Source organism: Oncorhynchus gorbuscha, linkage group LG16 (genome assembly GCF_021184085.1).
Source record: "Oncorhynchus gorbuscha isolate QuinsamMale2020 ecotype Even-year linkage group LG16, OgorEven_v1.0, whole genome shotgun sequence".
NCBI classification, from domain to species: domain Eukaryota; kingdom Metazoa; phylum Chordata; class Actinopteri; order Salmoniformes; family Salmonidae; genus Oncorhynchus; species Oncorhynchus gorbuscha.
This window is the reverse complement of record NC_060188.1, coordinates 6,233,981-6,249,580: the sequence shown is the minus strand read 5'-3', so window position 1 is coordinate 6,249,580 and position 15,600 is coordinate 6,233,981. Positions and strand designations below refer to the sequence as shown.

The following is a 15,600-nucleotide window of genomic DNA, read 5'->3' as shown; positions in this document are numbered from 1 at the left end:
CTGACGGACGTCATGGAGTAGTGGGAGATGTGATTCTGGGTGCTGACATTACACTAAAAGGAGAGTCAGGGTAGCGAGGGTTAAATCACATGTCACATCGAAGAGGAACTGAACCAACTGAACACAATGGAGTGCTTCTCCGTGTCTTTTAGGGGGTTTAAGGAGTCTGGCTTCAATAGCTGTTTCTGCTTTAGTGAAATGGGATGGAGGGATCCTGCATATCTTTACATTAACTGGGACTTTCACTGCTTGCTTGGTTCTATGTAGCATTTTGCACAGGGAAAACAGGAGTTGTTTGACCAGAGTTATCTTCTCATCCTCATAAATACACACATGTACATGTTATAGCTTGCCCAAGTTTAAACAGGAGACAGAGTCTCTCTGTTTGTATGCCTTCAGCCAAACCAATGCCAGCAGGTGTTTAGGCTTCTTACCATAAATTTCCATTCAGCCAGGAAGCACAAACAACCTCGCATTGGCCTTTTGCACTTTGAAAACCCACAACTTTGACTGATGGCTTTGAATACATGCAAAAGCAAGAGTTAGTTGAGAGCATTGCTAGAGTGTAGGTTGAGCATTAGACACGCATGGCGTGACCCACAATGCATTGTAACTACTTTACACCTGCAGGTATTGCCAACACTTCTCTGTCATTCAAAACTACTGTATTTTAGCTTAAACAACCTCCAGGCTAGGCCCAGCCCTGTCCTACTCTACTGCATCCCAGCAGCCCCTTAGTGGGACAGAGGTTCCCAGATGCAAGGGTGTCCAACAGTCCGGGAATGTATTAATATAATGTATTACTATACTGTATTAAAATACTATACTGTATTACTATACTGTATTAAAATACTATACTATATAACTATACTGTATTAAAATACTATACTGTATTACTATACTGACTCAAGGGGAAATCCTCTTATCCATGGTCTTATACAATACTATGATCTGTTATACTGTACCATACAGTAACACCTTATCTTATCCAATACAGGTTTCACAAATATGAGGAGGCATCAAATACTGTATAGACAACTTTTAGGGAATTAGGATGTGCTAATGGTTTGATGTGGCTTGTAATCAGTAAGTGCTGTTATTAAGTGTTTATTAAGTATTGTTACGGTGTTATATGTGTTATTAAAATAAACACCTTATGTGCAGACAGGAAGCACATGTAAACATCAGCCAACTCTCCTGTTTACACAACTGACAATGGAGAAGGACTGAAATGATCCAGAACCACAGATAAGGTCAGGTACTTAGTACTATACAGTCACTAGCTATCAGCTCTGGTCAGGTACTTAGTACTATACAGTCACTAGCTATCAGCTCTGGTAAGGTACTTAGTACTATACAGTCACTAGCTATCAGCTCTGGTCAGGTACTTAGTACTATACAGTCACTAGCTATCAGCTCTGGTCAGGTACTTAGTACTATACAGTCACTAGCTATCAGCTCTGGTCAGGTACTTAGTACTATACAGTCACTAGCTATCAGCTCTGGTCAGGTACTTAGTACTATACAGTCACTAGCTATCAGCTCTGGTAAAGTACTTAGTACTATACAGTCATTAGCTATCAGCTCTGGTCAGGTACTTAGTACTATACAGTCACTAGCTATCAGCTCTGGTCAGGTACTTAGTACTATACAGTCACTAGCTATCAGCTCTGGTCAGGTACTTAGTACTATACAGTCACTAGCTATCAGCTCTGGTCAGGTACTTAGTACTATACAGTCACTAGCTATCAGCTCTGGTAAAGTACTTAGTACTATACAGTCACTAGCTATCAGCTCTGGTAAAGTACTTAGTACTATACAGTCACTAGCTATCAGCTCTGGTAAAGTACTTAGTACTATACAGTCACTAGCTATCAGCTCTGGTAAAGTACTTAGTACTATACAGTCACTAGCTATCAGCTCTGGTAAAGTACTTAGTACTATACAGTCACTAGCTATCAGCTCTGGTCAGGTACTTAGTACTATACAGTCACTAGCTATCAGCTCTGGTCAGGTACTTAGTACTATACAGTCACTAGCTATCAGCTCTGGTAAAGTACTTAGTACTATACAGTCACTAGCTATCAGCTCTGGTAAAGTACTTAGTACTATACAGTCACTAGCTATCAGCTCTGGTCACTAGTACTGGTAGTACTATACAGTCACTAGCTATCAGCTCTGGTCAGGTACTTAGTACTATACAGTCACTAGCTATCAGCTCTGGTCAGGTACTTAGTACTATACAGTCACTAGCTATCAGCTCTGGTCAGGTACTTAGTACTATACAGTCACTAGCTATCAGCTCTGGTCAGGTACTTAGTACTATACAGTCACTAGCTATCAGCTCTGGTAAGGTACTTAGTACTATACAGTCACTAGCTATCAGCTCTGGTCAGGTACTTAGTACTATACAGTCACTAGCTATCAGCTCTGGTCAGGTACTTAGTACTATACAGTCACTAGCTATCAGCTCTGGTAAAGTACTTAGTACTATACAGTCACTAGCTATCAGCTCTGGTAAAGTACTTAGTACTATACAGTCACTAGCTATCAGCTCTGGTAAAGTACTTAGTACTATACAGTCACTAGCTATCAGCTCTGGTAAAGTACTTAGTACTAGTCACAGTCACTAGCTATCAGCTCTGGTAAAGTACTTAGTACTATACAGTCACTAGCTATCAGCTCTGGTCAGGTACTTAGTACTATACAGTCACTAGCTATCAGCTCTGGTCAGGTACTTAGTACTATACAGTCACTAGCTATCAGCTCTGGTCAGGTACTTAGTACTATACAGTCACTAGCTATCATCTCTGGGCAGGTACTTAGTACTATACAGTCACTAGCTATCAGCTCTGGTCAGGTACTTAGGACTATACAGTCACTAGCTATCAGCTCTGGTCAGGTACTTAGGACTATACAGTCACTAGCTATCAGCTCTGGTCAGGTACTTAGTACTATACAGTCACTAGCTATCAGCTCTGGTCAGGTACTTAGTACTATACAGTCACTAGCTATCAGCTCTGGTCAGGTACTTAGTACTATACAGTCACTAGCTATCAGCTCTGGTAAAGTACTTAGTACTATACAGTCACTAGCTATCAGCTCTGGGCAGGTACTTAGTACTATACAGTCACTAGCTATCAGCTCTGGTCAGGTACTTAGGACTATACAGTCACTAGCTATCAGCTCTGGTCAGGTACTTAGTACTATACAGTCACTAGCTATCAGCTCTGGTAAGGTACTTAGTACTATACAGTCACTAGCTATCAGCTCTGGTCAGGTACTTAGTACTATACAGTCACTAGCTATCAGCTTTGGTAAGGTACTTAGTACTATACAGTCACTAGCTATCAGCTTTGGTAAGGTACTTAGTACTATACAGTCACTAGCTATCAGCTCTGGTCAGGTAGGTACTATACAGTAGCTATCACAGTCACTAGTACTATACAGTCACTAGCTATCAGCTCTGGTCAGGTACTTAGTACTATACAGTCACTAGCTATCAGCTCTGGTCAGGTACTTAGTACTATACAGTCACTAGCTATCAGCTCTGGTAAGGTACTTAGTACTATACAGTCACTAGCTATCAGCTCTGGTCAGGTACTTAGTACTATACAGTCACTAGCTATCAGCTCTGGTCAGGTACTTAGTACTATACAGTCACTAGCTATCAGCTCTGGTCAGGTACTTAGTACTATACAGTCACTAGCTATCAGCTCTGGTCAGGTACTTAGTACTATACAGTCACTAGCTATCAGCTCTGGTCAGGTACTTAGTACTATACAGTCACTAGCTATCAGCTCTGGTCAGGTACTTAGGACTATACAGTCACTAGCTATCAGCTCTGGTCAGGTAGCTAGTAACTGTATAGTACTAAGTATCAGCTCTGGTCAGGTAGCTAGTAACTGTATAGTACTAAGTATCAGCTCTGGTCAGGTAGCTAGTAACTGTATAGTACTAAGTATCAGCTCTGGGCAGGTAGCTAGTAACTGTATAGCTCTGACTGACCGTGTGTACAGAAGACCCGGAGGAGGTGGAGAGGGAGGGCGAGTGCTGCTTGCTGCCCGGGAGGACACTCCTCTTGGGGAAGTCGCTGTAGTCAGGAGGGGGGAGGACCATGGAGGAATCATCTGTCTCTGTGTCCTGGTGGAGCAGGTTCACCACGCTCTTACTGCGCATGGGAGGAGCCCCCACACTGTGGAGAGAGAGGGGGAGAGATAGAGAGAGAGAAAAGAGAAAGAATGAAGGAGAGAGGAGGGAATTCTGATCAGCAAAGGTCATCAGACTAGGAGAGTAGAGGAAACACTATGAGACAACAAGTCTGGATGAAACCTGTGTGTGTGTGTGGTGTGTGGTGTGTGGTGTGTGTGTGGTGTATTGTGTGTTGTGCGTGTGTGTGTGTGCCTGCCTGCTTGAGTGGTCCCCTTACCTGTTGTTATTCACTATTGGCTCTGAATATGCCCGGCAATAGGATGATGGAAACCATCCCCTCCTGGAACACAGACAAACAGAGAGAGAGAGAGAGAGAGAGAGAGAGAGAAAGAGGCAGGGGATTACACTCCCATCTCCCCAGCTTTTTCCTACAGGCCCCTGAATAACCCGCAGACACTCCTAATACATTGACATCCACACTGAAGTACACAATCCCCTGGAACCTGCTTCTCTACACACCACTCCATCATGCAGTAGCTTAATAGAATCCCCTTTTCAGGATTCTGTATCATCAACCTCTCTATAGCTGTCTAACAGGTGGTGAGAGAGAACGGAGGCCATTATGGTAGAATAAGGTAGATAATCATCATAGACAAATCATTGACTCCATACAAATCCCTGTGAGAAATGTTAATATTTGTCCATTTGTTCACTGGGCTTCAGAATGGGCAGCTGGGTGTGGCCAGTGTTTAACTAGAATACATAAAGGCTGGGGTACTGTATCAACTTCCAGCTTCTCTGTTAAAAGCACCACAGTGAACCATGCTGTAGGGTTTAGATAGTGATCACATTTCACTAACCTGATCTGGAACCAGGCCAACATTTCAGTCACATGTCTCTCATTCTCTCAGTCTACTGTCTCAAAGGGTATCAAATAATCATAGATAACAGATTTGTGTCATATAGCCTTGTGAACATAATGAATATATGATTCATTATTCATGTTTTCACAGGATATTAATTATATGTATTTAATTTCTGGCCATGACACTCTTCATCACACTATGGTGGTGGAGGGATACATGTGGATGTTATCAGTGTGTGTTGCTTGGTGACTGACCCAGATCTATCACTCTGGCTGAGGTGTGACAGATAGGTTTCTCATCAACTCAATGACATCACACTGCAGGGACCTCCACAAGAACCCTACACTGTATCAATGGCACATATCTAGGTAACATCCCAAAAGCCACCCTATTTAGTGCACTGCTTTTGACAATATAAGAGTCCATCATCTGTAGAATGTGTAAAGAACATGTCCAGCATCACGTCAGGAATACAACACCTTTAGAAAGTTCCTTTTGCGCCTTGATTCAGCAAAAACATCAGATTCACTTGGCTGTGATTTTCTCCTTTCTCTACTTCTTTCCCCCTCTCCTCCCACTCCCCCCTCTCCCTCCTTTCTCTACTTCTTTCCCCCTTTCCCCCCTCTCCTCCCCTCCTGTCTCCTCTGTGTCTTTCTGCCTCCAGCCATGTGCTGATTGTATTCCCCAGTGTGTCCCGGCTCCCAGGCAGCTCTTAACGATCCCAGAGCACGGTGCCCAGCCAGCCCCACCTGGAGTGGTCCAGTTAAGGGGAGCTCAATCAAATCAACTTCTAATCAGGACCGGAACTACCACATGCACACAGCAGCTGGCGGTGTGTGTATAAATGCATGTGTGTGCATTAGGGCTGGGCGCTATACCATATTTTACTATATGCAGGTATTGATGCACGAAACGGTTTGGGTTTATACTTTACCTTCTATCACAGTATTTGAATGTTTGGTTTGTTAAATGTGATACGCCGTATGTAAAGTTCATTTTTATAGTTTACTCTGCTACTCAGGTCATCCCTCTCTGCTCTCTCTCTCTCCATGCTGCTTTATGACATACCTAGTCCCACCCCTTCACTCAAGGAGTGCATTTGTTGCTGTTTGACCATGAGACACTTTCGTTCAGTCTGCATGGTCAATGCAGCACATGCAACAATGTTGAAGACAACAATGTTGTTTCCACTTTGATCTTAATATAAATCCACAAGCGTTCTATAATTACAATATTAGTTTGTGTTTCTTACATCTCTAACAGCTAGTTTGTATTTTCTAGTTAGCTGGCAAGCTAACTAGCTAATGAAAGTACTGAGTCAGTGCAAACGTAGCAAGCTAATACAGCCTGATACCAGAACTGAGTCAGTGCAAACGTAGCTAGCTAATACAGCCTGATACCAGAACTGAGTCAGAGCAAACGTAGCTAGCTAATACAGCCTGATACCAGAACTGAGTCAGAGCAAACGTAGCTAGCTAATACAGCCTGATACCAGAACTGAGTCAGAGCAAACGTAGCTAGCTAATACAGCCTGATACCAGAACTGAGTCAGAGCAAACGTAGCTAGCTAATACAGCCTGATACCAGAACTGAGTCAGAGCAAACGTAGCTAGCTAATACAGCCTGATACCAGAACTGAGTCAGAGCAAACGTAGCTAGCTAATACAGCCTGATACCAGAACTGAGTCAGAGCAAACGTAGCTAGCTAATACAGCCTGATACCAGAACTGAGTCAGAGCAAACGTAGCTAGCTAATACAGCCCGATACCAGAACTGAGTCAGAGCAAACGTAGCTAGCTAATACAGCCTGATACCAGGACTGAGTCAGAGCAAACGTAGCTAGCTAATACAGCCTGATACCAGGACTGAGTCAGAGCAAACGTAGCTAACTAATACAGCCTGATACCAGGACTGAGTCAGAGCAAACGTAGCTAACTAATACAAGCCTGATACCAAGACTGGTGGAGGCTTAAATCAGCATGTTGTTTGTGCAACAGTATCTTCTAAATCAAAGAGGAATAGGCGAAGCATGAATATGTTGGCCATATGAATAAAGTTTTAATGTAGCCAAAGATCATATAGTCCCCTAGGAAACACCGAACATCACTTTGGTTCCTACCCTGTCACAATAACTCATCCATGGCATTTTCATTTGTTGTCATGCCAAACAACACTATTATGCCCACTATTATTTATATTCTAACCATAGAATAAACATTCTATTTCCATGATTCCAAAAGTTCGCCCAAGGTTAAAATAAGGCCTAGTATTTTTCCCCATATTGTGGCAGTGTGGAAATGATCTCAAATGAGTCCAGGGATGTAGAAATGGATGGAAAATAATAGAAAATGATTTTAGGTTGAAGTTGAATTGAACAGTATAAAACAATCCAACTGGAGAAAGACCCATTGAAATCATTTAGAATATATGTGTTGTCACACACTACTCATAAAGCAAATATAGAACTTTTATTAATCAAAAACAGAAAATACTGTCAAAAATGTGAAAAATAATATGATATTTTGGCCATATTGCCCAGCCCTAATGTGTGTGTGTGTGTGTGTGTGTGTGTGTGTGTGTGTGTGTGTGTGTGTGTGTGTGTGTGTGTGTGTGTGTATGCATCACCGTATGTGTCTCTCTAACTTACTGCCTGGTTTTCTCCAGTTCTCCGTAGAGCCATCCGTCCCTCTCATCAGGTATGAGCAGGGTGATGATGTCTCCCTCGTCAAAGCTGAGCAGCGTAGAGTTGGTCCCAGAGGTGTGGGGGAAGATGGTGCGGACCCTGGGTCTCTTCACAATGTTGTTGAGTCCTGTGGCCACAGACACTGACCTGGGACCTAGACCGCCACTCTCCTCCCCTCCATTGTCCCTGTAGTCTGGAGAGAGAGAAGGGTTAATATACAGGCATGTACACAGGTCCATGCATGCACCCACATAGAAACACACACACCAGCGATCAGCGGGGAGGACATGCGAACACACACTACCTGTGCCACTCTCAGTCTCTCTGGTGACTGAGTTTGTTGTGGGTGTGTCCTGCGTGAACATACTGGCCAATGGGCTGGTCTGAGCCTTCAGTGCCGGGGCAGGGGGTGGAACTGTGTCCCGGAATATGGAGTTGCTCTGACCATAGGAAGTGGAACACAGGAAGGGGATAGTATAAGTGCTAGAATGTACAGTTGTTAGTAGTGAACCTGCCATTGGTACATTAGTAGTTAACCTGCCACCGGTAGTGGTACATTAGTAGTGAACCTGCCACCGGTAGTGGTACATTAGTAGTGAACATGCCACCGGTAGTGGTACATTAGTAGTGAACATGCCACCGGTAGTGGTACATTAGTAGTTAACCTGCCACTGGTAGTGGTACATTAGTAGTTAACCTGCCACTGGTAGTGGTACATTAGTAGTTAACCTGCCACTGGTAGTGGTACATTAGTAGTTAACCTGCCACCGGTAGTGGTACATTAGTAGTTAACCTGCCACCGGTAGTGGTACATTAGTAGTTAACCTGCCACCGGTAGTGGTACATTAGTAGTTAACCTGCCACCGGTAGTGGTACATTAGTAGTTAACCTGCCACCGGTAGTGGTACATTAGTAGTTAACCTGCCACTGGTAGTGGTACATTAGTAGTTAACCTGCCACCGGTAGTGGTACATTAGTAGTTAACCTGCCACTGGTAGTGGTACATTAGTAGTTAACCTGCCACTCGTAGTGGTACATTAGTAGTTAACCTGCCACTCGTAGTGGTACATTAGTAGTTAACCTGCCACGGGTAGTGGTACATTAGTAGTTAACCTGCCACGGGTAGTGGTACATTAGTAGTTAACCTGCCACGGGTAGTGGTACATTAGTAGTTAACCTGCCACTGGTAGTGGTACATTAGTAGTTAACCTGCCACTGGTAGTGGTACATTAGTAGTTAACCTGCCACTGGTAGTGGTACATTAGTAGTTAACCTGCCACTGGTAGTGGTACATTAGTAGTTAACCTGCCACTGGTAGTGGTACATTAGTAGTTAACCTGCCACTGGTACATTAGTAGTTAACCTGCCACTGGTACATTAGTAGTTAACCTGCCACTGGTACATTAGTAGTTAACCTGCCACTGGTAGTGGTACATTAGTAGTTAACCTGCCACTGGTAGTGGTACATTAGTAGTTAACCTGCCACTGGTAGTGGTACATTAGTAGTTAACCTGCCACTGGTAGTGGTACATTAGTAGTTAACCTGCCACTGGTAGTGGTACATTAGTAGTTAACCTGCCACTGGTAGTGGTACAGTTAACCTGCCACTGGTAGTGGTACATTAGTAGTTAACCTGCCACTGGTAGTGGTACATTAGTAGTTAACCTGCCACTGGTAGTGGTACATTAGTAGTTAACCTGCCACTGGTAGTGGTACATTAGTAGTTAACCTGCCACTGGTAGTGGTACATTAGTAGTTAACCTGCCACTGGTAGTGGTACATTAGTAGTTAACCTGCCACTGGTAGTGGTACATTAGTAGTTAACCTGCCACTGGTAGTGGTACATTAGTAGTTAACCTGCCACTGGTAGTGGTACATTAGTAGTTAACCTGCCACTGGTAGTGGTACATTAGTAGTTAACCTGCCACGGTAGTGGTACATTAGTAGTTAACCTGCCACTGGTAGTGGTACATTAGTAGTTAACCTGCCACTGGTAGTGGTACATTAGTAGTTAACCTGCCACTGGTAGTGGTACATTAGTAGTTAACCTGCCACTGGTAGTGGTACATTAGTAGTTAACCTGCCACTGGTAGTGGTACATTAGTAGTTAACCTGCCACTGGTAGTGGTACATTAGTAGTTAACCTGCCACTGGTAGTGGTACATTAGTAGTTAACCTGCCACTGGTAGTGGTACATTAGTAGTACAGGTATTACAGGTTTTTACCATTTCATTATTATGATTAAATCAGTGAAGCCATAGTGTCATCACAAGGTATCTGTGCTGTGTTCTCTCGCTCTTTCACATTGAATCAGAATTAGATATTCTAATGAATAAATGGTTTTCTAAATGGTTAATGAATGAGTGACTGCCTTCTCACCCTACTGTGTCTCTGGGAGATGGGGAGGCCTGGGGGTGATGGACACTGGGGTGCGAAGACCCTCAATCATAGACATCACGCTCTCGGGCACGTTGGTGGCATCGCCACACTTGTCCTGCCAGGTGGGCAGCTTCCCGAAAAGCATGTCTCTGGCCTGGGGTCAGAGAAGGAACAGCAGCAGTCATAATAGTTACTGTAGAATGGGAGCCTTGAATTTGTGATTTGGTACCCCACTAGACATTTGTATAATAAACGTGGTACACAGATGGTGGTTATGGTAAATTCATGGAAATAGTTAGTGCGATCTGGTTCCAATTCCACCCTAGCCTCTAGCCCACATCCCCTTAAAACCCCCATCATTTTAATGGATTGAAATCATGTTCAGGTTTTCTACTGACTGAGAGCCGAGGAGGCACTGTAGCATAGTTCTAATACCTTGTCGTGGAAGGCAGCGATCTGATAGGAGAAGGTGCAGTGTTTGTCCACCAGGAAGCAGAAGCGTCTCTTCTCCTCCAGCAGAGCCTCCTTGCAGCCGTCGGCGATGAACTTCTGCATGTCCATCTGCCCTGACCTCAGCGTCTCCAGGCACTGCACAATACAACAGGCCAATGACATGCTGTTATCTCAACTGCAACGACCAATCATACGCAAATATCTTGCTGCACTGACCAATCACATTCTCTCACCTCACTGCAAAGACCAATCACACAGTCGTGTCTTGCCACATAGACATAGCTCAGCCAATCAGAGCTGCCTAGCACCGTAGGTATCAGGAAGTGAAAGGGCATTGTGAAGAGAGGAGCAGAGATAAAGGCTGGCTGGACGTTCTAATCTCTGTGTGGCAGGTAGAGACAGAGATACAGAGAGGTATTGTAGGGATACTGTACAAGGGAATGGAATGGGTTTTATTATCTAACATGGCTGACAGAAGAATAGATGAGGGCTAGAGAGGTGACAGTAGCAGACATGATGACAGAGAAGAATAGATGAGGGCTAGAGAGGTGACAGTAGCAGACATGCAGACAGAGAAGAATAGATGAGGGCTAGAGAGGTGACAGTAGCAGACATGCTAACAGAGAAGAATAGATGAGGGCTAGAGAGGTGACAGTAGCAGACATGCTAACAGAGAAGAATAGATGAGGGCTAGAGAGGTGACAGTAGCAGACATGATGACAGAGAAGAATAGATGAGGGCTAGATGAGGGCTAGAGAGGTGACAGTAGCAGACATGCTGACAGAAGAATAGATGAGGGCTAGAGAGGTGACAGTAGCAGACATGCTGACAGAAGAATAGATGAGGGCTAGGTGACAGAGCAGTGACAGCTAGCAGACATGTGACAGAGAAGAATAGATGAGGGCTAGAGAGGTGACAGTAGCAGACATGCTGACAGAAGAATAGATGAGGGCTAGGGAGGTGACAGTAGCAGACATGCTGACAGAGAAGAATAGATGAGGGCTAGGGAGGTGACAGTAGCAGACATGCTGACAGAGAAGAATAGATGAGGGCTAGGAGGTGACAGTAGCAGACAGACATGAGGGCTAGAGAGGTGACAGACAGACAGAGAAGAATAGATGAGGGCTAGGGAGGTGACAGTAGCAGACATGCTGACAGAGAAGAATAGATGAGGGCTAGGAGGTGACAGTAGCAGACATGATGACAGAGAAGAATAGATGAGGGCTAGGGAGGTGACAGTAGCAGACATGCTGACAGAAGAATAGATGAGGGCTAGAGAGGTGACAGTAGCAGACATGCTAACAGAGAAGAATAGATGAGGGCTAGAGAGGTGACAGTAGCAGACATGCTGACAGAGAAGAATAGATGAGGGCTAGAGAGGTGACAGTAGCAGACATGCTGACAGAGAAGAATAGATGAGGGCTAGAGAGGTGACAGTAGCAGACATGACTGACAGAGAAGAATAGATGAGGGCTAGGGAGGTGACAGTAGCAGACATGCTGACAGAAGAAGAATAGATGAGGGCTAGAGAGGTGACAGTAGCAGACATGCTGACAGAGAAGAATAGATGAGGGCTAGAGAGGTGACAGTAGCAGACATGCTGACAGAGAAGAATAGATGAGGGCTAGGGAGGTGACAGTAGCAGACATGATGACAGAGAAGAATAGATGAGGGCTAGGGAGGTGACAGTAGCAGACATGCTGACAGAAGAATAGATGAGGGCTAGAGAGGTGACAGTAGCAGACATGCTACACAGAAGAATAGATGAGGGCTAGAGAGGTGACAGTAGCAGACATGCTGACAGAAGAATAGATGAGGGCTAGAGAGGTGACAGTAGCAGACATGATGACAGAGAAGAATAGATGAGGGCTAGAGAGGTGACAGTAGCAGACATGCTGACAGAGAAGAATAGATGAGGGCTAGAGAGGTGACAGTAGCAGACATGCTGACAGAGAAGAATAGATGAGGGCTAGGGAGGTGACAGTAGCAGACATGCTGACAGAGAAGAATAGATGAGGGCTAGAGAGGTGACAGTAGCAGACATGCTGACAGAGAAGAATAGATGAGGGCTAGGGAGGTGACAGTAGCAGACATGCTGACAGAGAAGAATAGATGAGGGCTAGAGAGGTGACAGTAGCAGACATGCTGACAGAAGAATAGATGAGGGCTAGGGAGGTGACAGTAGCAGACATGCTGACAGAGAAGAATAGATGAGGGCTAGAGAGGTGACAGTAGCAGACATGCTGACAGAGAAGAATAGATGAGGGCTAGGGAGGTGACAGTAGCAGACATGCTGACAGAGAAGAATAGATGAGGGCTAGGGAGGTGACAGTAGCAGACATGCTGACAGAGAAGAATAGATGAGGGCTAGGGAGGTGACAGTAGCAGACATGCTGACAGAGAAGAATAGATGAGGGCTAGGGAGGTGACAGTAGCAGACATGCTGACAGAGAAGAATAGATGAGGGCTAGAGAGGTGACAGTAGCAGACATGCTGACAGAGAAGAATAGATGAGGGCTAGGGAGATGACAGTAGCAGACATGCTAACAGAGAAGAATAGATGAGGGCTAGAGAGGTGACAGTAGCAGACATGCTGACAGAGAAGAATAGATGAGGGCTAGGGAGGTGACAGTAGCAGACATGCTGACAGAGAAGAATAGATGAGGGCTAGGGAGGTGACAGTAGCAGACATGCTGACAGAGAAGAATAGATGAGGGCTAGGGAGGTGACAGTAGCAGACATGCTGACAGAGAAGAATAGATGAGGGCTAGGGAGGTGACAGTAGCAGTAGCAGACATGCTGACAGAGAAGAATAGATGAGGGCTAGGGAGATGACAGTAGCAGACATGCTAACAGAGAAGAATAGATGAGGGCTAGAGAGGTGACAGTAGCAGACATGCTGACAGAGAAGAATAGATGAGGGCTAGGGAGGTGACAGTAGCAGACATGCAGACAGAGAAGAATAGATGAGGGCTAGGGAGGTGACAGTAGCAGACATGCAGACAGAGAAGAATAGATGAGGGCTAGGGAGGTGACAGTAGCAGACATGCTGACAGAGAAGAATAGATGAGGGCTAGGGAGGTGACAGTAGCAGACATGATGACAGAGAAGAATAGATGAGGGCTAGGGAGGTGACAGTAGCAGACATGCTGACAGAGAAGAATAGATGAGGGCTAGGGAGGTGACAGTAGCAGACATGATGACAGAGAAGAATAGATTAGGGCTAGGGAGGTGACAGTAGCAGACATGCTGACAGAGAAGAATAGATGAGGGCTAGGGAGGTGACAGTAGCAGACATGCTGACAGAGAAGAATAGATGAGGGCTAGGGAGGTGACAGTAGCAGACATGCAGACAGAGAAGAATAGATGAGGGCTAGGGAGGTGACAGTAGCAGACATGCTGACAGAGAAGAATAGATGAGGGCTAGGGAGGTGACAGTAGCAGACATGCTGACAGAGAAGAATAGATGAGGGCTAGGGAGGTGACAGTAGCAGACATGCTGACAGAGAAGAATAGACTAGCAGTAGCAAGTTATACTGTGTGTCTCGGAGTCTGAAAGTACATTCAAACTAGGAACGTGAGCTGGACAAGGTCAGTCGAAACACTGAGTTTGTATGAGTTTGTTTTGTGTGTCTTTTGCTGCATTTACATAGGGATCCTTTTTGGCACTAACTGGTCTTTTGACCAATCGGATCAGCTCTGAAAAAGATCTGATGTGTAATGATCTGATGTGATTGGTCAAAAAGATCAGAATTGGGCTGCCTGTGTAAACGCAGCCTAGGAGTCTTATCTGAAGGCACATTTAAAAACTTGGCACAGGATCTGAACAAGGTCAGTCGAAACATTTAGTTTGTACGTTGAATTAAAAATGTTTAGTGGGAGTGAACAAAGAGCGTGTAGACAATGACAACCTTCTTTTGTGTGTCTTATCTTCCATCACAGACATGGGCCACTCAGAGGTCAGGGATCAGAGTCTCTGATCTATGTGGGTGTGAATGGCTCTGATAACTTTGTCATTATGGCTAAGTTTATGATATCTCTACTCCTTTTCACTGTGTTTCTGTGGCTGGCAACTGTCAATATTTACAATCAATACAGTTCTATTGATTTGATTGGAAATGGAACTGAATGGGAGACCAATGAGCATACAGCAGAGTGAGTTGCGATGTAAATATTGATCCTTGCTATCTGGGATCGTTGGTACGTCCCTACCCCATTGAAGTTGACATGTAAAATGGTAATGGTTAAGGTTAGGGTTTAGGGTCGGGATGTCCCAATGATCCCGGATAGCACTAACCTGTAAATACTTGTACAACAATGACAAAAACAAAGACTAGTCAACAGACGTGTAAAATGGATGCCACTATGTGTTGAATTACCAAAGTAGTTTATCTACTGCAGACTGAAGTATAACAGCGGTCTTTAAAGTGTGTGCACTGAAACATATGACATTGTTGTAGATACAGAGGAAATCTTCATTGAAGATTTCAATCAAAGAAAGCTTGACTCAGTTGCTTGCATGTGACATAGCAGCCAGTTTGCAGTATGGGTCTTGGGAACTCATTCACCCAGAAACACCTGGCATAACAACAGTGACATAGCAGCCAGTTTGCAGTATGGGTCTTGGGAAGTCATTCACCCAGAAACACCTGGCATAACAACAGTGACATAGCAGCCAGTTTGCAGTATGGGTCTTGGGAAGTCATTCACCCAGAAACACCTGGCATAACAACAGACAGTTTGCAGTATGGGTCTTGGGAAGTCATTCACCCAGAAACACCTGCACAACAACAGTGACATAGCAGCCAGTTTGCAGTATGGGTCTTGGGAAGTCATTCACCCAGAAACACCTGGCACAACAACAGTGACATAGCAGCCAGTTTGCAGTATGGGTCTTGGGAACTCATTCACCCAGAAACACCTGGCACAACAACAGTGACATAGCAGCCAGTTTGCAGTATGGGTCTTGGGAACTCATTCACCCAGAAACACCTGGCATAACAACAGACTTGCACAAGTGACAGGTGGCTAGAGATATACTCTCACACACACACACCCTGGACACCC

At 44.6% G+C, this 15,600-nt stretch overlaps 1 protein-coding gene across 1 annotated transcript in view; it reads right to left on the bottom strand.

Annotated features, from left to right (window-relative positions):
- Positions 1-15,600, bottom strand: part of baiap2l1b (BAR/IMD domain containing adaptor protein 2 like 1b) — a 69,636-nt gene that overhangs the window by 256 nt on the left and 53,780 nt on the right. The window contains 8 exon segments of the mRNA XM_046304160.1: positions 1-53; positions 4,009-4,195; positions 4,430-4,492; positions 7,666-7,894; positions 8,006-8,141; positions 10,081-10,105; positions 10,107-10,234; positions 10,516-10,668. The exon segment at positions 1-53 is cut by the window's left edge and continues 256 nt beyond it. Coding sequence (XP_046160116.1) covers positions 1-53; positions 4,009-4,195; positions 4,430-4,492; positions 7,666-7,894; positions 8,006-8,141; positions 10,081-10,105; positions 10,107-10,234; positions 10,516-10,668 — 974 coding nt within the window.